General features: G+C 38.7%; 1 protein-coding gene across 3 annotated transcripts; it reads left to right on the top strand.

The window, feature by feature from the left end:
- The first annotated feature begins 1316 nt into the window (after positions 1–1316).
- On the top strand, positions 1317–24684 carry SLC17A5 (solute carrier family 17 member 5). Of its 3 annotated transcripts, none has more exons than XM_063389474.1 (11): positions 1317–1786; positions 4887–5083; positions 6507–6740; positions 7219–7306; positions 10013–10099; positions 11317–11435; positions 12370–12528; positions 14804–14936; positions 16581–16728; positions 21340–21430; positions 22982–24684. In XM_063389474.1, the coding sequence occupies exons 1-11, from the start codon at positions 1615–1617 to the stop codon at positions 23117–23119; spliced, it is 1566 nt and encodes a 521-aa protein (XP_063245544.1). In that variant the 5' UTR covers positions 1317–1614; the 3' UTR covers positions 23120–24684. The 3 variants fall into 3 exon arrangements, with proteins under 3 accessions (XP_063245544.1, XP_063245545.1, XP_063245546.1); XM_063389475.1 differs by having other exon boundaries at positions 1323–1675; XM_063389476.1 differs by lacking the exon at positions 1317–1786 and adding an exon at positions 2484–2626.
- The last annotated feature ends 688 nt before the right edge of the window (positions 24685–25372 follow it).

The following is a 25372-nucleotide window of genomic DNA, read 5'->3' as shown; positions in this document are numbered from 1 at the left end:
CTGTAAGAATGGCCTCCAGGTAAGTTGGACTCACAGAAGACTCTAAGGCTAAATTTCAGAACCAGAACAGAAGCACTGATTTGTTTCATGTTTTCATATAGATGTAATACCATATGATAGGCACACAGCAACAGCTGCTCTACTGATACTTGCAAACTCATATATCTACCTTGTGTGAAACAATATAGCTGAATATGCTTCCAGGAATCTTATACATTCCTCTGTTTTGCAGTATGCAGATTTTTCCAAGCACTTAGTTACATGCCAGTAGGATGGCACGGGCATCTAAGCAAAGGCAAAGCTTTCACTTTCAGTGGATGACAGTAGCATCACCAAATGACTCAGCACTCAGCCCTGGCAAGTGGTGGACAAGGTGAGTGGAGATGGCTCTCATGTAGGAAAGAGCCTGTAAAACTTGAAGATCTCTACTCTGTTGTTAGCTGTGACTGAGGCTGAAAAACACTGATTCCAAGAGGAAACCTCTATTAGATATCCCACAATGCTTATTAATCTATACTGATGCATTTTCACATGTATTCCATAATCAGACTGGAGCACCTTCCCTGTGAAGACAGGCTGGGAAAGTTGGGACTGTTCACCTGGAGAAGAGAAGGTTGTGTGGAGACCTCATGGCAACCTTCCAGTATCTGAAGGGGGCCTGCAGGGAAGCCAGAAAAGGACTCTGTCAGGAGCTGTAGTAACAGGACAGAGAGTAATGGGTATAAATTGAGAGAGAGGAAATTTAGTTATGTACTAGGAAGAAATTCTTCACTCTGAGGGTAATGAGACACTGGAACAGGTTGCCATGGGGTGTTGTGGGTGGCACAACTCTGGCAGTGCTCAAGCCCAGGCTGGGTAAGGCCTTAAGGAACCTGGTCCAGCGGGAGGTGCCCCTCATGGCAGCGGAGGTTGAGACAAGATGATCTGTAAGGTCCCTTCTAACCCCTTAACACTCTATGATTTTAAAACCTCACTCCAGGAGATGCGCACTGCACACACACACAGAGCAAAAAGACCATGTGCTGCAAATACTCCAGTTTATTGCTAAATGGCATTTCGGTGGTTACAGAGAGACCCGGCGCCTCCGTCTGGAGCCTTCCCTTCTCCACCCGTGGCTGCCGCAGTGAGAGGCGCTCGCCTTCACTAAGGAGCAGCCGCTTGTGGTGAATCACCCTGATCAGATTTCTCCTAACGTTGAGAAACTTTTTTCCCTCAGCATTCGGGACATCGCGCACAGCGACACCCACTGCCCGCCTGTGTCCGCCTTCGTGTCCTCCCTCAGCGGGAGGGAGGGAGCGGGGGAGAGGCCGCCCTCACTAAAGATGGCGGCCGAGGGCGGCCCGGCAGCAGCGCGGCGCTGAAGCCGTTTCCGCCCGCCCCTGCCCGTCACATGATCGCCGGGGGCTGCGGCCGCCGCTGCCCGGCCCCGGCGGGGCAGAGCCGAGCGGGCGGGGAGCGCTGGCGGGGGAAACTGAACGCTAGCTCAGCCGAGCTGGGCCGAGCCGAGCCGAGCCGGGCCACACCGGGCCACACCGGGCCACGCTCCCGGCCGCAGCGGTGGCGCCGGGCGGTTTGGCCCTGAGCGCGCTGCACGGTCCAGTTAGCAGCAGCGAGATGGAGCCCGAGGAGGGAGAGGATCGCACCCCGCTGCTGAAGGAGCCCCAGCCCGACACGGGTGAGACGAGCGGCAGCTGCCCCTCTGTGGCGGCGTCGCGTTGCCATGGAGGCGCGGGCCTCGAGCGCCGCTGTGGGGCCCGGGGCTCGGAGCCGCCGTGCCACTGCCGGAGTGACGGGCAAAGCGGTGACGGGCAAAGCGGTGACGGGCCCGGGGGCTGAGCCGCAGTTCGGTGCCGGGGCCGCCGCGGTGCCCGGGGGTGCTGGATCAGACACGGCTCCGAGCCCTGGCTGCGGTCGCTGCTCTGTCGGTGGCGGGGTCAGGCGTGCAGCCCTGTCAGACACGAGCCCTCGGCTCGGTGTCGTTGCACTAAAGACATTCCAGCCCAAATGCCGGTCCAAATATTAAAAATTACCGGGGTCCACCGAGATTGTGTCAAAATTTCATACGAAGGCAGAATTTTGAGTAAGACTAATGGCTTGTGACAAGTATGGAGAGGAAGGAAGGTGAAAGGATGCACGAAGGTAGGAGAGGAGGCTCGATATATGGTCAGAGCTTAACAACAGAGCCCACAAGTTTATTTGTCTGTACTGTTTTGCTTCCCAAAATGCAATACCTATAAAGAGTAGAGTAAGATTTTTCGTTTCTTCAGCATGCCATGCAAAAATGCTCTAACCTACTTAGCAATCGTGCAACTGCATCAAAGGGAGGTGCTAACAAAATGACTTTGAAAGGGGCAAAAGGAGAGAAATTTGAGTGCAAGTCTTCCTAAAGCAATATGTTCTTAAGTTTGCTCAATGCATCGGGCTCCAGTTGGAGGTGGCTCACCTCACCCACAAGGAAAACTGCTGCAGACGAGCAACTTCCTTTAAACTGCCGTGCAACTTGCAGCACAGACCTATTTTTTAACTGCAATTTCAGAATCTTGTTAAATTATAGCTATAGTGCTTTAAAACATGCCCCTGGAATCAGAATTAGCAAGAGATGTAGGACCAAAGACTGCTAGTCAAGGTAAGATCTTGAACCCAATGCTTTAAATTTTGGTTAGCTGCTTTAAACTTTAGGGGGGTGAATGTCTGTCTCTGGTTATAGCACTCTCTGGCAACACACCTGTAATCTTCTTGAGTCTTCTGTCCTGTTAACCTGATCTAATATCCTTAGGTATTTCAAGTGCACATGATGGAATTGACAGGAAACCAATAATTTCATAGTTATTTGCTTCAGACTTCAATTCTACATGTTTGTTAGGTTTTTTTAATAAAATGTTTAAAGTTGGAAAAAAAATTCCTTCATTAGTGAGCTTAAGTTCTTGCTCATCTGTTTTGTGGAGCTTGCTCTCTGTGCAAGTTATATACCAGTAAGAGTCTTATAGATGAAAAGGAATGGCTCTTCCAGTTAATCTGCATTTCCAGGGAAGGGTTACATCATCAGTGTGTTATTCAGCTTTCTGTTATTATTGTCTAACCCCAGCAACTACAAGTGAAACAGGTAAGTAGCTTTACCTGTAATTTTATTCATTGTTATAAATTATATGACTTTACATTTTCTACTTATGGCAAATTGCTTTTTAAACAACAATAAAGAACAACAAAGCTGCTTGAGTAGTTTTTGTGTAGTACTTCCTGTTCTCAGTGCCTGTTGTTTTTCATGTAAGCAATAAAATCTTGGCTGCTCTCCCTCATGTCATTTAAAGATCTGGGATGGCTTTTTCAAATGCTTCTGATGCAAAACTTGAAATTACCACAGGTCTGGAAGGGGTTTTGCATAGTTGTACAATAGCCTTGTTTCTTACTTATTTATTAAATGAACATAGCAAGTACAGCATCTCTGTGTCATTTGAACAACTTGTGCAGCAATAATAAACTTCACATAAAGTTTGTCAGGATCAGAGACTTCAAAAATGGGAAAGTTCTGTTAATTCCATGAAAAACAACCTTGCAGAAAGGCTCTGTTGGTGTTCCCCCTGAAAAATAAAATATGTAGGCTCATTCCTTTTTCAGGGAAGTTACTGGGAAGAGGAAGGTATCTCGTCAGTCTGTCCACAGGGCGTGTCCTTTGTTTCCTACTGCGGATCAGAAAATCCAGTCAAGGGACATACTGCAGTAGCAGATGAAGCTCTTGTCAGTCCTGTTCATAGATGTACTTGTTATATTCATAATTTGAACTCTGAGTAGTGAAAGATGAGATCACTGTAGACTGATGTAAACTAATGTAATATTTGCTGATCTCCAGCCTTCCCAGAGTTTCAGACATGCAGGTTACATAGTTACAATAGTAACGTAGCTCCCTCACAAGAGGGGAAATTCTATGCTCTATTTGAAAATTCAGCAGATTATTCAAGTAGTTCCTCAACAATCTGACATTCCTGCTCAGTAGTTTCAGGCATTCCCGGTTCATAAACAGTAGCTGCAGAGATCTGAACTGTTACAGCTCAGCTCTGATCTGCATCTCCTGGCACGGAGGAATGCTCTCTGCCCAGTGCTGCTGTGTGCTACTGTAGGAAATCAATAACTGTGTTACAGTGCATAGTCTGCCCTCTGTGTATAAACAGCTGGCAGAGTTGACTTAGTGTCACAACACAGATTTTATGCTGAATCTTAGGACTCATTTCCTTTGTTGTCTTGTGACTGCCAAGGGGGTGTACTGGGCAACTGAGGACCTGTTATTGTCTCACAGTGCCACCTCGGTGTTTGTCATTGCCCTTTCTGGTAGTTTTGGCTGCTGTCAGCAAATGCATATTCCCTTGTAAGCAAACTTATAGAAGGAAAATTTGTCCTAGAAAACAGTCTGAAGTAGCAATGACTGTTCTTTAGCACTACTTTAGGAGTATTTGTGTTTCTTGAACCATTGTTTATGTATATTGCAGCCTTCCCAGTAATTATTTTTGGAGTTTTTTAAGTGTGAAATTCTGTCTTGAATAAATACTAGAGTATTTTGGAGAGGACTTTTGAAACTATGTTTCTAAATCCATTTCCACAGACCACACACTGCCCATCCTCTGCAGTCCCTACTCTAATGTGCGTAGCTGCCTGTTGTCTAAACGAGGATTACATTTGCTTTGTATATCAGTATGAAAGTGGGATTTTAAAATTTTTTCAATCAGCCTCAGACTTTACCCCTATTGAATAAACCACTTAAGAAGAAAAATTACCTTGTCTCCTTGCTAATTTTTTGTCTTGCCCAAAGATTTCTGAGAACCTTAGTAAAAACTGTTTGAGTTGTTCTTGTTCTGTTAGGTCTGTTAAACATTTCTCATTTGCTCTCGTTTCAGTCCCTGCATGCTGCTCAGCTCGCTACAATCTCGCACTCCTGGCCTGTTTGGGGTTCTTCCTCCTGTATGCACTGCGTGTGAACCTCAGCGTCGCTCTGGTGGATATGGTAGAACCTAACACAAGCTTAGCAAAGAATGTGTCTTCCAATGTGTGCCCAGAGCATTCTTCCACCATAAATGTTCCTCGCAACACAACGGTGAGGTCTCAGTAACGTGTCTTGTCTTCCAACGTGGCATGTCAAAGTGGTTTTAGAACTCTGTGATAGGTAGAACCATATTTAGGTGGCAAGAGAACAGGCTGGTTTTTACAGGATGGTCTTTCCAGTGGTTCTTTTAAAGCTGTTCTGGGAAGTATTAGCCTTAAATGACTAGCTAATTGAGAAGCACTGTGTTCCGGGTCAGCTTTTTACGTACCACTTTTCTGTGCTGTTCCTTAGAAATTGGCTAATCTGACCACGTAGATCTACCATGACTCACTGATTTATATCCCACTTACCCATTGTTATTGTTACAGCTGCGTCAGAGCTCCCATCACTGGCCAATTTGCCTGTTCTTTGTACACTCAAAATGGCATGAAATTTCATTACAAATTAACGTGTAATATTTCTCTCTTCACTTCTTCAATCTCTTTCCCAGATCATGCATATTGTCTTTATATCCTTTACCTCTGATTTCCAGTAAGCCTTCAAATCACATTTCTTAGCTGAATTGCTGGATATAGAATAAAAAATTTCTAAAAAAAACCCCAACTTTGTGAATTTGGACTTGCACAGATCTTGTCTTGAAGTTATTCCTGAGCACTCTTGCCATCTTCCTGCTTTCATTTTGTTTGCTTGTTTAGAGGTCATTTATTATTTATCACAAACAAATTATAATGGTGAACTTTATGGGAAGATTCTGTCTCATCATTTCTGTGAAATGTATGCTGCTTGTTTAGATGTGGAAAAATTGGTCTTTTGGAAGTGATCCCAAATTTCAGAAGCACTTTATTGGGCAACAGTTCCTGTCTTCTGCTGACTTCTTTATAGCTGCAGATTCCTATCTCAATCATCTTCACTTTTATTGCATTGCCCACTAAACTCATCTACCCTCTGTTGTGCTTATCCCATTATTCCACCTACCCTTGAGCCCTGTCCTTGACTGCTCTCTTTCATTGGATTAAATTTAAGCACCTGCAACTCTTATTTGGTTTTTTTGTCCATAAGTTTTCTGCAGGTAAAGCCATTTTATAGAGCATGACAAAATGTCCGCTCTGTGATTCGGAAGTGGGATTTGTACTCAGGCAGACTTACATAGTCAGTACCTGTCACCTAACCCAAGCTGCTTAGAATTCAAAAAGGGACAACTGCCAGAGCTCTTGTACTTCATGTAGTGATGATTTTCATACTTGGGTTAGATATGTCCAAACAGATTGTAAACTACCTGAATTAGCTTTTAACACAACTTTGGTTGCAGTACAGGTGGGTGTAGAGGAAGGAGACCCTAGGGAGCAGGTCACAAAAAATTTGAAATTTATCTATGAAGGACTAAATAGTGGATCAATGTAATAAAAATGTGGTCAGAGAAATTACTACTATCTTTAACTTACTGCATTTTGTTGGGTTTTTTTTCTCTTCTTAGGGAGTAAAGTATTCTTGGGATGCTGATACTCAGGGATGGATCCTTGGTTCTTTTTTCTATGGCTATATCCTTACTCAGATTCCAGGAGGATATCTTGCAAGCAAAATTGGAGGCAAACAGTTGCTGGGTTTTGGCATCTTAGGTACCTCTGTATTCACCTTGCTTACTCCCTTAGCTGCAAATTTGGGAGTTGGCTACCTCATAGCTGTCAGAGCCTTGGAAGGACTGGGAGAGGTAATCCTGTTTCCTCTATGTAATTTGAAAATGTATCTGAATAAGTAATTTAAAATTGTAATAATTAGGCTCTGTGGAGATTGTTAAGCTGAAATAGTATATGGATTGTTTCATTTGGGTGGCTTAGTTTTATGGTTTTTAGAATAATTAAAGCATTTGCACTATATTTTAGCCTAAGCTTTTCAAATAAGAAATGTAAGGATACATGAGGCAAAGTATTCTCATTTTTCAGAAATCAGGGCCCCAAAACAGAGTTGCTTGTATTGTTCCTGCTTTTCCAGTATATAGAGTCAAAAGCATGAGAAATTAATTCTGCCTCCTTGTTCTCATGCCTTGCACAATTTTTATAAGTGGTTTCTTGATAGACAACACACTAGATTGTACTACTGCTTTTCAATGAAATGTGCTTTGAAACATGTAAAGTTGAAGCGAGTTCTAAAATTCTTTCATTTCAACAGAATGAAATGATGTTTTCTAGGGTGTTACATTTCCAGCTATGCATTCAATGTGGTCTTCTTGGGCTCCTCCACTGGAACGCAGCAAGCTCCTTAGTATTTCATATGCAGGTGAGAAATTCCCACGCTGATAATGGGATTATAAATTTTTACTGCAGTAATGGAGGATTGACTTAAATCAAAGGGATTTATAGTGTAAATTTTAATCAGCATTTAATGCAGAAAGTGTAACATTAAAGTAAATCTTGCTTTCCATTCATTTTCTTCATTTATTCATGGTTTTTATGGACCTGACAAAAGGTATTGATCTACAAATAAGTATAAACTTGGGTCTTACTTTAGTATAAAGTGGTGCAAATAATTACTGTGTAGCTGATTATTTGAAGATACTGCGAATAAAAAAGATTAGGCATTAGGACAAAAAGCTGGGGCAGTCACAGGATAGAGCTGTTTGGTTGGTTTTTGGAGGGTTTTTTAAGTGGTTTTGGAGGAGCTTGTGGGAGAAAACAGCCAAGGTCCCATGCATTGCTGCGAGAGCTCCTTGTCAGATTTAAATAGTCTCTGACCAGATTGTCCTAGATATTCTGTGTCTGGAAGGTGTAATGTTTGATATCAGATTTACTTCTTTGAAGATACTTGATGTTGCACAGGATTTTTGATTTAGCAGAGTGATACAGAATGTACTGAAAGCACAGTACAAGTTAGCACTTAGCAAATGTAAGTTGACACTTAGCAAAATATAGCAATTACAATACACTTCAGTTTGGGTTGACTGCAAGTCAAGTCTGTAGTTCTCTCAGAAATTCTGTTGTTGTTTAACTTCTGTACTTTGTGTTCGACTGACCCAGGTATTCACTCCCCTCACATTGCTCTGGCTAAGTCAGTGAGACAGTCACTCTTTTAATGAATTGAATGAGGAGAAACATTTACACCACCAGCTGATCCACTCAACTGACATTGCTGCTTATCTTAACTAAAGCTGCCCTCTGGTGCCCTTTGTATTGAGATAAAGTCAGCTTCTTTACAACAACTGTGGTTGGTAACACCCAGTGTTATTCCCTGAGTTTAATGGACATGTTGCTCTTGCCCGCCTTCACTGAGCCTCCTTGCATTTGAGGGGTTTGTTGGTCAGTCACAGGGTTCAGTGCAGTATTTGAGGGGCAGGTGAGAAACATAGGTTTCTAAATTTGCTAGTCAATATTGATAATATTTCTTAGAGAATGATAAATTTTGTATTCAGTTACTGAAGTAATGGTTTGCTTTGCTCACTCTTACTAGTAATAATTCTGGTTTTTATTGGACCTGTGGTTTATCAAGAAGACAAGTCTATACCATGTGAACTTCAGCTACAGTTTCTTAAGGAGCTAAGACAGTCTAGTGACTCACTTTTCCCAGAGGGATGAAGCCTTAATCCTTTTTCCTCATGCTTCCTCACTTTGCTCTGAACCAATTGTCTCATCACTCATTGAAGTGACCCTTCAAAGAGCTACTTCAACTCATCTAATGCATCAAAAAGCTTTTTTCTTTCTCTTTTTAAAAAATCTGTTTTCTGCCTTGGTATTTAATTAAATCTATTTTAAAAGAAGTCTTTATGTGAGACTGAGCACACAAGTTAAGCAGAGCGTACAGAGTTGGGATTGCCTTCTACTGCATTTAGCAATTGGGAGCTTTTAAACTGTCCTTTTGCATTTTGTGAAAATATATGCTAATGTACTAGTGAGCAGAGTCTGTGACCTTGGACAGCCCATTGTTAGCAGTCACGGGTGGATAAGACATCTTGTGTTATCTTGACAGGCTGTTTTCCTTCCTTTCCCGTCCTTCCACGTTGGGAGTCATGTGGTCTGTAGTTAGTTTAATCATGATCATGTTGATTTTCTGAGAGAACATGTGGTTGAGGTTATATATAGTTGTTTTTTTGATTTCTATTTTGCATGATGTATGTGGTTTTGTTGTTCATCGTTGGAGCTTTCTGCCTCAAATAAAAATTGTTTCCATGAAGATGGAGTCTAAGTAGCCAGAATATCGACATAATATTTTCTGAGTTGAAATTAAGTTTGGAGAAGTAATTGTACAGCATGTAACACTCTTAACATGAAGAGTGTTAGCTGTACAATTATCACCAGTAGAGTGTCAAGTATGTAAATAATATGGGTTTCTGGTTTAGATTTTGAAAGGGAAACACCTGCCATCCTTATTCTTTGCAAAATGTATGTTGAATTATAAGCACAGGAATAGTTCTTTCTGGCTTTTGGCTTTATTCTGAACTGGAATCTGCTTATCTTTCCCTTCTCCCTTCTTCCTAGACCCTGTCACATTCAGGAAACATGGAATTAGAACCTACTGGTTATATATGCATAACTTCTGCTTCATGTTTCTAGCATTCCTGGTTTTGTGGAGCTAGAAGCAGATATGAAAAATGCAAACTGACTATATTGTCACATTATACTCACAAGGCCTTAATTATAGTGTGTTCAGCTCTCTCTTGTTTTACAGCAATATCAGTTGACTAATTTGCATTGGTTGTGTTATAGCCATCACTTTATTGGAGACAAATGTGCCAAGAATGCTTATCTCTTGTTGCTTGTTGCTTCTAATTTTGGCTTCTTAGGGCTTTATGGCTCTATTTGCTTGGAGCTGCCAAGGCAGCTCATTGTGCCTGTGTTTCTTTAAAGCAAAGCACAACCCTCTAGTGGTGGTGACAATCTTTATTCATGATTAATTACAGAAAAATAAAATAACTCTAATATGGCACTTATACTTAAGGGGTCCACAGGACATCTAATTATTTTTCCACTCTGTTTTGCGTTCTTCTGGTAGGTGCACAGCTGGGAACTGTTGTGTCTCTGCCTCTATCTGGTTTAATTTGTTACTATATGAACTGGATTTATGTGTTCTACATATTTGGTGAGTTTGTGTTGTTTTGATTTTTCTTAATTATTAAAAATACATCCATATTCTTTTTGAAAAGCATATCTTTTAAAACTTACTTTACATTTTAAAAGCATGTTTGACATGTTGGGTTGCTGTTTTATTCCTTCTGGGCAATTAGAGATATTTAAAGTTAAGTAGATTCCAGTAAATGGCTAAATAAGCCTTCTTCCAGTGAGCAAAGCTGTCTCTGAGTTGGACAAAAGCTGGTACAAGTCAAATGCTCTTAACTCTCTCACCACTTGAAAACACCAGGCTGAAATTTCTTATCTGAAGTGTGAAATTGAGTTAATAACTTTAATCCCAGGAATAAACCTCAACTTTGAATGAAAGAACGTGTGAAAAGTTACTGCCGCCTAAAGTGTAAACTGTGGAAAATCTCTAGCAGTCACAGTGACCCCGAAGGAATGCACAGCATGTTTACTGTGACTTATATTCTGGAAGAAGCTGAAACAGAAAATATTTTTTTTAACAGCATGGCTTAGCTAATGCTTTTTAACAGGTCTGTTTATGTGTCTGAGCCATTTCATATTCTGCATGGGAAAGAGGGAATCAGAATATAAGAGTTACATTTTCCTCAAAAAAACCATCTCCAATTTTTTTACAAATCACAAGGATTCAAACCAAAGAACTGAACAAAATGAAATAAGTTACAATGTTACAGTTACATAAAAGTGCAGTTAATTTGGACCAATTATTGAAAAGTTACCTTTTTTCAAATAACAATTCTGGGGTTGGTTTAATGAAGAAAAGGAGGAATAGTACATCGATTAAGCTGCATGTAGTGATATTCTGTATATGTGCACAGAGTATTTTTTGTGATTAAACTTAATGGGAATTTTTTATTTCCTGAGGGTGAGCCATATCCTTTTCCATGTGACAAATAAAAATACAATTATGTACACGCACACAGCTTTCTTGCTGTATGAAGGACTTCAAGTAGAGGGAAAAAAGAGGAAAAAAATAAAAAGAAAAATTCTGCTTAGTCGTTTTTATTCTTTAGTATATCTAAATGTACATTGTTAAGCCACTTTGGGGAACTAGTGTTTGTAAGCAGACAGAAAAATAATGTTATTAAAATTGTATTGGAGTATTGAGAAAACACTTCTGACTATATCACTTGAGAGTATTACTCAATAAAATTGTTCTTTTTTTTAATTTCTATCATTTCACCCATGTTTTCACAACAATAGGTGCTCTTGGCGTATTGTGGTGGTTCTTCTGGATGTTTTTTGTTAGTGATACACCAGAGACTCACAGGAACATTTCACATGCTGAAAGAGCATATTTACTGTCTTCTCTGAAAGATCAGGTACAGCACTTTGGTAGAGACCAACCTACTTAAGTCTGAACATAAACCACAAACATGGTCATTAATGTCAGGCTTTGTTTATGGTTTGTTACATGTTTTGTTAATGCTTTGTTATATATTTATGTAAACATGTTTATGTTTAGAATAACATTGTTAACCTGAGATGGAGGCAGGATTTTTCAAAGGAAAAAAAATAAAATAGTGCAGCTGTAAACTGAAAAACAATCAGTAATCAAGCAAAGCATTTATAATAATGCCTTTTGTTGCAGCTGCTGTTGAGGTCCTTTATTTAAAAAGCTTTGTATTCTAAAAAAAGCCCAACTCTGTCATTTTATACTAGATCCAGACCTGTATAACATCTTTAGCATTTGCAATACAATATTTGACAGCATTTCTCTTTCTCAGTGTGTCATCTAAAGTAAGAACCAGATTACTGTTTGCAGAGAAAATGCTAATGAGCCAGCTCCTGAAGTCTGCATAAGATTCATTCTTATGACTAGGGGGGGATATGTATTTGCAAACAGTGAAGCTGGCTGAGAGACCAAAATTAATATCTAGGATTGAGCAGGAAAGATTCAGCTAAATCAACACCAGAGGGGTGACTAAATATTTAATTATTTATAGTGAAAACAGAACACATCAAATTTCGGCAAGGGAAGGCATACTTTTTGAATTACAAAGTGTAATAATTGGTTTACTTTGGAATAATACACATTAGAGCAGTAACATACTTTAGTATACCTTCAACTGAGAACTGCAGATAGTAATTAATTCATTGCTGATGACTTGCATTTATCAACTGAAACTCATTTTGTGCCTTTCAGAATAGATCATGAGCATAGATTTGGTTAGCATCGAAAACATTGTATTTAGTAAACGTTCATATCAACATCCTGATTTCCTTTTTCTCTTCTCTTTGTCTCCTGCTTGGCAGCTTTCTACACAGAAATCTGTTCCCTGGAGACCTATGCTGGAGTCCCTTCCGCTCTGGGCTATTGTTGTGGCACACTTCTCTTACAATTGGACTTTCTATACACTCCTTACACTCTTGCCCACATACATGAAGGAGATCCTGCGATTTGATGCACAGGAGGTGAGATGTATACAAATACAGTCATTTTCTTCTGAATCAAAGAAACTGAATCACTTGCTGTTTAGAATAGAGGAAACTTGGAATGTAAACCTATATCTGGGAAATTATAACCCTGAACAATTAAGCAGATGCATCAAAAATGTTGCCTGCCTTATAATTTCCACTTTCTTTCAATTCTTCAAATTCTTTAATTTACCTTAGTGCTAGCTTTCAAGTTAAATTTTCTGTTTAAAGTTACATGGTACCCATCTTTAACTGCTCTGCTTTAAAACAGTAACTATAAAAATATTTTCCCTTACAAGTTACATGGTTTCTATGATTATTTCAGATTTTACACCAACTTTTATGGCTTCTGAAGTAGTATCTACTTTGCTACCTCATAAAGGAGAACATTTCCACTTAAAAATAAAGCTAAAAAAACCCATTGGACAAGTGGCATTTTTAAAGTACTTTAAGGATGGGGTTTGGGAAAGAAAGGGACCGGAGGGAAGCTTCATTCTGATTGAATCACTTTCCAAATTGTCAATTTCTTTCCTCAATAAACAGAAGAGGTAAAATACCTTTTCTTACCAAGGTAACTGGATGAAACAAAACCATAGTCTTAAGGTCTAAACATAGTGCTTTTCAAGGAAATTTTACAAAAATAAATTCTTTATCAGGGAAAAACTAGGCAGTGGGGAAGTGGAATATTCTTATTTATAGTGATTGCTTGACTGTACTGGTCTGTCTTTAATGAAACAGTTTTGGTGACGGCATAGCTTACCTGAAGAAACTGGTATAGCTAAGATAAAAAGGTGCTCAGAAATTTCAAGAAACTTAACATATTCTTTTCCTCGTTTAGCAAACAAAACTAATTTTGAGCAATCTGAAGATGAATGCCATGCAAGAAAGAGGTGATGCCAGCAGTCTTGGGAGGAGGAGATGGGGAACCTTAGCATTAGAACAGAATGTTGCATTAGGGCAAGCTGCAAAATGGCTGGGAAAAAAACTAACTAAAGTTGCTGTTTGGGCTCCTTATTATGCCTCTTCAGGTATTCCCTGATATATCGATGCCTGAAGAAGCATCGATATCTGTGAAAGTCATTTGGTACCACAGCTCTCAGTTGCATGTGTTCTGTGAAACACCATTGCATTAAATGGTAACAGGTTCTGCTGTGGTTTGCTTTGACTCTGGGTTATGTTTTTTCTGTTTTCTTTTTTCTTTTTCTTTTGCTTTTTCTTTTTCTTTTTGGAGTAGCTTAGAGTACTGACTGTTGCACACATGAAAAAAAAAAGGCTTGTGTAATAGTGTTGGACTAACTTTGTTGCCACACACTTAGATGGAAATTGCATTACTGTTTAAAATATTATACAGTTGTTGCTGTTCAATTTCCTTTCTAAAATACAGAAATTATTTTAAAATAATGCTATTTCTTTGAATAGCACTTCAAAAAAGTTTTAATTACTGAGACTGTCTGTTTTTCAAAATTTTACTTACTGTTTTTGAAAACAAACTGAAATCCAACAGGCAGCATGCTTAAGTACTGATAGAATGGACTCCAGGTGAGGATGTGTTTCTTGTTTCATTTCAAATTAAAATTCCGTGGGAATCTTTCACTTCTTGACAAATATACATTTCATACTACTGTATAAAGATCACACAATTTCTATTCAAATACCCCTTTTTAATCACAGATAGGGTCAAATTATAGCTGTGTTATCAGTAACTATCCATAATTCTTTAGAAGGGCTGTAAATGTAGGCAGTTTAGTAGTACCTTTTGTTTCCCTTCATCAGAAAATCATGTAGAATCAGGCAGAAGTCTCTAAGCAGCATGTGTTTAATAGGAATTAATTGGTAACTTCAGTGTAAGTAATGTCAGATCCTGAATAGCTCTGCTTTGGGGTCGTGGGATGTCCAGCCCAGATGTGATGAAAAGTCCTAGTTCTAGATTTTGTCTCTGTTTACAGCCAGAACTAGATGTTTCAGCAGATAAGGAAAAATGTAACATAACAGTAGAACAAAACCCAGGGATTCTGTATAGTTTTCAAAATTCTGAATAATATTTACAGCTTTCACTTATTTTAGTAACTGACTCGATATTGGTATCCTGGACACTTCCACAATCAGGTTAATGTCCGCAGGATACCTTCAGTTACAGTTTTCTTTTTGCTGAAGCTAGTTGCTGATCTAAACCTTTGAGTTTTTGGTCTGACTGCATTGGTAGTTAGGGATTAAATCATGATTGATTTGTCATTTTAGTGTTTTAACTGTCTTCTTTTAACCTCCTTAACAGAATGGATTTTTGTCTGCCCTGCCTTATTTTGGCTGCTGGTTATGTATAATTCTCTCTGGCCAAATTGCTGATTATTTACGGGAAAAACAGAACTTCTCCACTGTTTGTGTTCGCAAATGTTTTACCCTAATAGGTAGGTGCAGGTATCATCTCTTGGAACATATAATCTTAGAACATACAATAATATCAAATTGGGAAAATTTAAGGGCTTGAGGGAGTAGTCTGACATTCTGCTGTGAGATGAGGCAGCATTGTGCATGGCTTGAGGGGAGCAGCTTTATTTGTACATTAATGTGTCAAGAATAGTCCTATCTTTTTTCCATGAGAAGTAGCCCTACTGGATAAGAGAACAATAAGAGATTGTCAAAAGCTTTTTTTTTGGACAAGATAATTGGGCTACAAGCATACCAATTAAATAAATGGTCATGTAAAGTCACTATAATAGGGTGAATGAAACATTGTTATCAAAAAAGGTTTATCAAACTGATAGGATTATTGTTCTGCATGAGCCTATTCTGTTGTTCAGTGTTTTGTTTATCTAAGACTAAAGTAACTGAATAGGAATACTTTTGCAAAATTTACAGTTGCTACCACAGTAGAAGGACAAACAGAATCCAAAGCGGTCTTGATTAACCGGGAGGAGAGATGATCTGAAATCTCCAACAGATCAGCCAGATGAGGTTTTTAATGAACACAAGTGAAAGGTTGTATTTAGGAAAGAGAAGTTGATTGCTGAATAAAGAGGGGACAGGAGAAAGAAACTGGAAAAAAAAAAATACATTAGGCACAGGATCCACAAAAGTTGCAGCCCAGTTATTTTATGGTGATCCTTGCTTCCTTCTCAATTCACCTGATTCAATTGTTTTCTTTAAAGCAGCTCTTGTAATAAATTCTCAGGCATTTCTTTTGTTTGTCTTAAGCCTATGCTATTTTGGTGATCCAGTTTACTGCAGGGCTGCACACCTCACACCCAAGTATGTATAACTCAGGAGAAAAAATGTTATCGTAGGAAAAGCAGGGCTTCGGTTGGCTTCACCAACAAAAGCCTGCACTTGGAGCTGCTTACAGAGGACATGAGTGGGTCATGTAAATGGGCTCTGAGAAATGGCTACCAAAGTTAACTGCAGATAGGAAGCAGGTTCATGAGCTCTTGATGGCTGATCAGCTCTTTCCAGTGCCTGATGCAGCATCCCTACAGCTATCTCGGATTCACCCAGGGTTCACAGAGCTAGTGTAGCTTTAATTTATTTATAGAAATAAATAAAAGTAATTTGTGAGGTAATTTTCAGAACCTGTTGATTTTTATTATTTTTTTAATCTAATTTGTTCTCTGCCACTAGAGTTGAATATTTCTGATCTAGTTGCTGTTTCCTGAGACAAGAACAGTTTTGCAACCCATCTGCTCTTCCTTTTTACAAGGACATGTATTGATAGGACAAGGGGGAATGGCTTCAAACTGAAAGAGAGTAATGAGATAATAGGAAGAAATTCATTACTGAGAGGATGGTGAGGCCCTGGAACAGGTTGCCTAGAGAAGCTGTGGCTGCCCCATCCCTGGAAGTGCTCAAGGCCAGGTTAGACGAGGCTTTTCCAACCCGATCTAGGGGAAGGTGTCCAGGCCCAGACCATTTCTGTTCCCGCACGGTCTCGCTGTAACGCGCGCGGTACGGCGCCGGCTCCGCGCGCCAGGGGGCGCTGGAAGGCGCACGGAAAACACTTAGACCTCCAAGTGTGTCTCGTGTTAAATGTCCATTGATTCTGAGGCTTCTCTCTTAAGGAATGATTGGACCTGCGGTATTCTTGGTAGCAGCCGGGTTCACAGGCTGCAACTACGCACTGGCTGTTGCATTCGTGACCATATCAACAACACTAGGAGGATTTTGTACATCAGGCTACAGCATCAACCATCTGGACATAGCACCTTCGTAAGTACTGTTGAAACTGTTGTTAGTGCATGTGAAATATTTATGACCCCCTTTTTTTCTTTTTGTGTTGCTGGGGTGCCTTGGGAATGTAGCTATAGAGCATATGCTGTACAGACCTGGAATGTAAACACTGACAATTACTTGGGTTTACAATATTAAGCACTATATTTCCAAAAAGTGCAAGTTTGGCAGAGGATCTGACATAAACAACAGTTTAGGATCATTCCAGTTTTAATCCAGCAGTAATAAATTATATAATTCCTGTAGTTACAAATTGTAATTATAGACTTGATAGACTTTTGTCATATTTGATTCATGTTCTTAATAGGACTGTTTTTTGAACTATACAATACAGTTAAGTGTTTTGCTGTTTTCAGCTTTTCCATTGGAGCTATCCAACTGGAGCTCTGGTATGAACATTACCATATTGAAGCACTGTGATACAGGCATATTATTTGCATTTGAAAAACGTTCTGTACACTGAAATCTAAATCTTGGTACAAGTAATTGATCTGATTTGTCAGTAGGTGACAAATCAGGTAGGTACAATTGCTCTTAAATGAATAATTTTCAAAGTGGAAAGTTGAGATTTCAGGCTGTAATTTCTCTAGTGTGTTACAAATTCATAATTGGGCAGATCTGCCAGTTTCCCAAAGAGTGTGGATGTATGTATGTTCTTCTGAAGTGCACTGGTAGAAGTCAAGTATTTTGCTTTGTCATTCACTTACCTATTTGTGGTAACAGGGTCACATGACTTTATGTCCAAAGAAAAGTAAGTTTCTGTATTAATGTGCAAAATGAAAAGACTTTAACTGTAAGTGTAGAAGAATAAATATTTTGTAGAAATGACATCTATAAAAAAATTATGATCATCTGGACAACCTTTGGAAGACCCTGGTTCCCAGTTAAAGGTGGTGTTCAGGCTTTGGCAATTGAAACGATGGTGGTCACGTCCACAATTGTGGACAATTTTTGACTTAACAAATGGATATGAAATAGTGGGAATCCAGTTAATCTTGGCAGGTGAGGTTAGGTACTAAGCAAGAGGGGAGGTATCAGTGGCCAGCTATAAACAGCTTCTAATGCTGAATTGAATATGAAAGTAAGAAAAATAGCTTCTGTGGTGCACTTTGTTTTAAATCATGTTAACTACAAATTTAGAAAATGTAGTTAAAGCAGTTCTTCTGCTTTAGTGTTATAGCACCACTATACAACTTCTGTTTCAAGCTTAGTTTTGCAGAACTACAACAGTTAGTTTCCAATGTATTAAATTGTATTAAATTGTGCTTGTTATATGAGTACAATTTAACCTGTCAGTGGAATGCAACAGAGCTGTGACAGGAAAAAGGAAATCATGCAGCTGCAGTGTGACTTACACGCACAAGGAACTTCTATATGTAGGCAATGGCTGAGGCTTCCCAAACTAGGATGTTGTATGCATCTTCTAATTTTAGATACTTCATTTTGCATTTCAAATATGTTTATTTCAAGAGTCAATTTGTTTGTAACAGTATTCAGAGTATTTTAGGTGTTGAAAAAAAAGCCACAAGAAGAAAATGGTGTTACACAGTGCCAATGCCTGTCAGCAGGCATAGTTAGTTATCTCACATGAACTGCTGCTGACCCCTCTGACCAAATCCCACTCTGCTCTTCCTGCCCTCGATAAAGTCCTGCTTTTTCCCTTTGCATTCACACCAGACAAGTTCCCCTAGCTCTTCTTGGCTCTCAGACAGGCAGAACGGAGCACACTGAGTGCAGGAGGGGTAAGTGTCTTGCTGATAGCGTGGGGCTTTGGCCCAGCAATGCCTCTAGAGGCGAGTGGCTGCATATGTGGGAAGACTTCCCTTGGTGGTCACGGTGAGTGCTGTTTTATTGAAATCAGTGGTTTTCTATTCAGCACATGCATGCTTTACATCAGGGTAAATCTGTTCAAACGGGGACAGAGATGGAAAAAAACACACCCTTGTAACAAAGGTCATATTAAAAAAATTCTTCAGGTACAGAAATGCAAAAAAACATCTGAGATGAGAAGAAAAAGAAGATTGTCTTTCCCCCTCCCCCACACCTAATTTTTTTGCAACTTGTCTGAACTTTTTTGGATAAAATGATCAAGACAGATATGCACAATTTCAAGGAAAGGCTTTACATAATTGTAGAAATCTAAAAACAGGGTCTGCAAAAAATTGTGAAGGAAGCCTCAGTAAAGAGTTTACTCAGAGCTCAATATTTACTTTTCATAATTTACTGAAAGACATTAGAAAAAACCAGAAGTGATTCAAAGCAATTTCAAAATGTACAAATGCCCATTTAGATTGGTTAAAAGTATGCTGCCTTTTGTAGAATAGCAAATGGTCCCTTTTTGCTGCTAAAACTTGCATTATATCAAAGAAATAATTATTATATTCACAGGAAAAAATTAAAATACTCATGCTTAATTAACAACAACATTTGCTCTGTGGTTTTGGCTGCTAACATGTATTTATTATGCCATTGGTGAATTGGATTGGAGAAGGGCTGGGGACAGGAGGGAGACAAGATTGTTCTTTTGGGGAATATATATTATATTTTAGCTCTTTAAATCTACATTAGTACCTTTCTATTATTACAAATTTTAATATTGGTGTTACCATTATCCCTTATAATATCCATGTGGCCGTGTTGTACGCTACATATTTCACATTGCTGTTTTTTTCTCTCTTGATTTTACTACTTGACTACTCTGCAAGTTAATTTGTATTTGGTTATCCCCACTATGCCATAAGAACCTGGCCAACAGCCTACTAATGGTTTTGCTATACAGACATGTCACTTTTTGCTTTCCCTTTTCATATATGAGTTTCTACTGTGCTAAGGGAGTGTCATCACAGTTATCTGCATCAAACAGCAAGCACTATCAAGAATGTAAACTATGTCAGAAACACTGGGCATAAACAGAGGCATTTAGCCAGCAATTGGTTGCCAAAGATCTTTGTTAACCAGAGAAACTATTAAACTGTGTTTAGTGTTAGAAGTGTCTGTTAGCAGTATTGTAGTGCTTAAAAATGTTGAAGACAAAGTGTGTTTGGTTCTACATAAAGGCTTTAAACAGGGTTTTGCTTTATGTGCTTATTTTCCTAAGGGAAACTTCTACACTTTGACATTCAGCTTCATAAAGGCCTATTAATTCTAAACCACTTTCCAAGATAGGAAGACTGCATGCTATGTTTAAAGGAAATAAAGAGGTTTTAACTAAAGTATTGCCATGCTTTAAACTGATGTGTAGTGTAGAGTTTCAGGAAAAAAAATCAACTAGTAGGCTAGATGATTGTTTCCCTTTCTCAGGAAAAAAAACACATGTTTTTCTAATATCACTGGAATGAACATTGCAGTCTTTTGTAACAATGCTGCATGGTTGAATTCTCCTGTTTTGGTAAATAAAATTTCAAAGCTATGCATTTATCTTTAGAGATGAAATACGTTTCTATCATGTTACTATTGGTAAGGACATAACTTTACTCTAAACAGCCTAAAATGATCACTGGGATATCACTCCTTTCTCCTATGGCAAACTGCAACTATTAGTATTTTGTATGATTCTTCGGCCAGCAAATCCACCTTGAAAATCCAGGACACAGGGATCTGTGCCCTGGTGGTTAGAAGGTCAAACTTCTGTGGAACATCTGGCTCTTACTTCTCTTCCATCTCTCTGACAAGTCTGCACTTGTGGTACAGTTTCAAACTTTTGGTATTGCAATATGCATGTGAGAGGGATCTTGAATTGCTTAGAGATGAGGTGCTGAGATTCAGATATTAAGCAAGTTACCAGCTTTTGCCAGCAAGTTTTTGTGGCCGCTGGTGCATACACATACATTTGTGTGTGAGAGAGCAGCACGTTCATGGAACAGGAGGCCTCAGAACGGAGCTGCAGGAACGGCAGCCAGCAGAACTGGTTTGGTCAGGCCCATTTCTCATTGGTCTTGACCCACAGAAAGCTGAAGGGAAGGCCTGCCACAGCACTCTGAACTCTTATCTTTGGAATATACATTTTATAGTGTAAGTGGGGATGTCCAGTCACACTGCTGATATTGCCTTCTTGGCAGACAAATTTTTATCAATGAAATCTGAACCAACCCTTAGTGTTAGCAAACAGCACTTTGTCATACTCCTTGTTGCCTTTCTGCTTCAAGACATGCAATGTGTCTTTAACTGCTGCAGTGGATCCATTCCAGACAGTTTGGTTGTGGCTTAGCAAAGGGGATGTGGGTTTGGATTATGGATCTTGAGCAAAACCCTAGGCAATTCAAGTTAAATTCCATAACTAGTGTCTGAAAAATAGAGACATACAGAACCATTTAAGTAGAAAAGGATCTTTAAGATCATCACATCCAACCACTGTCCTAACACTGCTGAGTCCACCACCAAACTGTGTCCCTTAAAATGTATGTGCCAAGCTGTCAGTGAGTTGTTATTAGAAGAAAAGCAAGTCATTCACACTGGAATATTTGGGGTTTAATTTCTTCTGTGTGATCAAGATGAGGCCGGTTAGGCAAACATGATCCGGTTAGGCAAAATTTTTTCCATGATTGATAAGCCTTACAAGTTAATAAGCAATGTTAAAAACTTCTCTTGCAGGTATGCTGGAATTCTCCTTGGGATCACAAATTCTTTTGCTACTATCCCAGGAATGGTGGGGCCAGTTATTGCCAAAAACCTCACTCATAATGTGAGTCTGTTTATTATCTTTTTCAGTTATATTTTTATCTCAGTTGAATAGAATTCCTTCTTCTCAAGTCTGCAGTCCTTAAATGAAGCATGGGTTACACCTTTAAGTCATATTGTTCATCGTGTGTATTGTTCATTGTGAATTACTTCATTCCTAGGTCTTATTGTCCTGATCCTGATCAGGAAAATAAGGGTAAAATCAAAGACCTTTGTAAGACTTGAAAATTTTACTGACTCACCCCTTATAATCTCTAGGAATAAAACGAATATATTTTTATCGCAGTAGAACTCTGATAAAATGCCAACTAGATGAGACAATTGTGGTATTGTTTTATTACATTAGAGCAAGTTCTTGCTTGTTGTTTTTTTTTTTTTTTAATTAGGTTCTCAATGAGACGTTGAGTTCTAATGTCAGCATTTGTCAGATAAGTGAGGGACTAGATTCTAATGTTAGATTTGACTAACAAGGTGATGTAATGATTTGTATAGAAAAAGAGAAGCACTTTTGAGGAGTTGACTACTATTTTTTCAATGAACATATGAATTATTCTAAAATCTTTCTCGAAAGGGAGATGGGAGGACTAAGCTTAGTGATACACTTGAATTCTTTGCAGTTGGAGGTCATTCTAAGGATTTTCTTAAAAATCACAGAATGTTCTGAATTGGATGGAATTCACAAGGATCTTCGAGTCCAACTCTTAAGTGAATGGCCCATATGAGGCTCAAACTTGTGACCTTGGTGCTATTATCACCATGCTCTAACCAAAAACAGAAAAAAATATTCATTAATACATGATTCCAATAAGATGAATTCTTCCAGATACCTTAACAAGTGGGTTGTTTTTGAGTACTTTTGTTCAGTTTAGTTTTTCCCCCTCCATACTAATGCACTCTTCAGGTATTCAGTTTTTGTAGTAAGGTAATTTACAGGTTCATTACAGCATCATCTGGAACTTAAAAAAACCTCAACCCTTTAAGACATCTATACATATTATTTCTTTATTTGAAGAAAAAAAAAAAAAGCAAACACACCACATTTCTTTGCTACACATTTATTAAGGCCTTTTTTAAATACCAGAGTTTAGAGGATTACTCTTGAAATCTGAGTTAAGGTAGCAACCTTGTTTGGATCAAAAGGCTTATGAATCTGGAATGTTCCCATAGTAGTCATTAGGAATAGCTTACTGCACAGTGCAGGGCACTTCAGCTCTTGGATCACCTGATCTGAAAGCCAAGGTAGTGTTTCCCTTGCAGTAACATTCTCTGCATTTGTGTCGATGGTTCTGCATCTTGGGTGATGAACTGATCCAGATAGGGTAATGCAGTTCTGATAAGACTTTCTGTGTAAGCTGTATTATAAAATTGAAGTTGACTGTACTAATGATTTCATCCTTTATGTTTATAATGCATTTATGTTGCTGTGAAATCATGCTGAGTGGCATTTACATTTTAAATAGGCAAGGCATGTAGCATTGATTTTAAAATTACTTTTTCTTGAGAGTGAAGCTGCACATTGACTGCACTTTTTTTTTTTCTTCCCTTCATTTGACAGAATACTGTGGGAGAATGGCAGATGGTTTTCTATATTGCTGCCTCTATTAATCTATTTGGAGCCATTTTCTTTGCATTATTTGCAAGTGGAGAAGTTCAGGACTGGGCAGTCAGTGGATATCACTTGCAGAGAAACTGAAGGAGCTGTTGAAATACCAAAACTGTGCTGAGTCCCATTGTGCATAGAACTATGTGACCAGAAAAGTGCCTTCCCTGCCGATGCCTAGGAGTCTTCAGAGCTATTCAGTTAAACTACTTTATCTCTGTATCTTTTGTACTGAAAATAATCTGACAGACTATGTGTGCTACTTCCTAATGAGAAACTACTTGGATTAACTATAGAAATTTCATGCTAGGACTTGATATCAAATATATGATCAGAGACATTTCAAATCAGTGTGCTAGGCTCTAATACTTCCCAGGTTTTAATTAATATTTTCTGAATTAGTGTGTAGGCAGATGTTTGCTGATACTAAAATGAGAGGAAAAAGTAAAGTGATTATGTAGCACTGTAAGGAGGAATGACATGCAAAGAATTGTACCAAAAAATGTCTTTTGATTTCCATTATGAAACTGATAATTTTTAGCTGTTTAAAAATTTGTAGAAGAGCTCTAGTTTCTTACAACCTTTTATAGTGCTTTTATTTTGTCATTGTTTTTATGATGGCTAAAAAGTGCACATGATTTACTTCTATTTTATGCACAAGTTTTGAATACATAAACATTCCCTGTTTCATGAATACAACTTCACAACTAATACACAGCAACAGAGAAGGAAATGTACCATTGGAATTGAGAGAATAAACCACGTGTTGTCTGTGGTGCAGGTTTTTCAAATAGGCCTCATTTTTATTTCTCTCTGCAAAGAAGAAGCAGTGCAGCTCAGTGGTTTAAATCTAGGCAGTGTAAAAGAGTGAACTAGAAATAGATTATCTGCATGATTACCTTAAAATAACTTTCAGTTTGTCAATTTTTTTTTTGTCCCTTTAAATCAATGCAGTGGAATTCTTTCCTCTTGCATGTAGATATGTTTGTCAGCTTGTCAGTGTAAATGAAATAAAATAAGGCCAGTGTAGCAAATAATGAGGGAAAACAGTTATCTAACAGCCTTGTTTGTTAGTTAGATCAAACTGGATTATAAAAGAACTAGTGCAATAACCTGGTGCTGTTACTCTCCTATCAAGATAGAATTTGACACTCAAGAGCATTCTTTACACAACACACACTTAATTGCCACAGAGTAGGATTAAAAGTTGTAAAAACAGTGGCCTTGTTAAGAACCAATGGCTAAATAACATCAGAGCCACAAAGCAAAGGAAAATTTCTGTGCCAAAGATTCCTGGATTGGAGCAATTAGGTAAAAAGGAAAAGTCACTGGGCTCTGGGTTTTTCATTTACCACCAATGCAAAAGAAAAGCCCAGTACTAAAGCTGCTCCAGTGGAGCCTACCTTCCTTCATTTCTAGGAAATGGCATCTGCCTCTCCTTTTTAGCTTTAAGAGCCATTTTGTTTTGGCCTTCCTTGAAGTGTCATGTTCTCTGATGGTGGATTTAAACTGTGTTTAAATCTCTGTTTGTGTCTGCAGCGTTTCCACAATAAACAATGTGTTGTCCAGATTAAATTAGTACTTACTAGTGGGAGTATGTTAAAACTATATTGTGTCTTGAGTGTTTCTACAATAAATGGATTGAATATTTACATGTACATCTGTTGCTGAAAATTACTAATCTCCCTGAAGTTAGAACATCATTTTGAAAGTATGCTGAACAACAAGGTTGGTGACTGGATTAAGGAATGGTTAATGTTTTCTTGGAAAATTACCTTCCTCAGAAGTTTTTTGTCTGGCTTTACAGGTAAGTATTGTCTTCCACCTGACACTGTATTAAAAGTAATAATTTCACTTTAAGAAAATTTCACAAAAGAAATGTGTACTCTGTCAGTATCTTTGGTTTAAAAGGAGGGGGGAAGTTAAAAAATATTGTATATCGTGTAAATGAATTTATGCCTTTGCTTTTCTAGAGATTGTTATCAGGGCAACACGGACAATTGCAATTCCACCTGTTCTGAAGTTGGAAACTTCAGGTTCCTGTGCTTTTGGTCTTTTTCTTCCTGTGCTTTTTGTCTTTTTCCTTGAAAACTGTTCAGCTGAATATCAAAATTTAAAAAATTATACTTAATGAAGTAGATGCAGTAGAAGGGTATGTGGATATTCTCTGTGTCAGTTAAATGAGTCTGAACTGGATTTAGTTAAAACTGAATTTTAGGCATATCAGCAGTTGAGCAGTCCAGAAATATTTGGACCAGCATACTGCATTTTCCTTTCCCTTCATCTAATGCACCATTATTACTCATTTTGCATACTCTGTAACTTCTAAGTCAGCTTGGAAAGTAG

This window comes from Prinia subflava, chromosome 2 (assembly GCF_021018805.1).
Source record: "Prinia subflava isolate CZ2003 ecotype Zambia chromosome 2, Cam_Psub_1.2, whole genome shotgun sequence".
Lineage (NCBI taxonomy): Eukaryota > Metazoa > Chordata > Aves > Passeriformes > Cisticolidae > Prinia > Prinia subflava.
The sequence above is the reverse complement of the archived record's forward strand: the minus strand, read 5'-3'. Positions and strand labels throughout refer to the sequence as shown.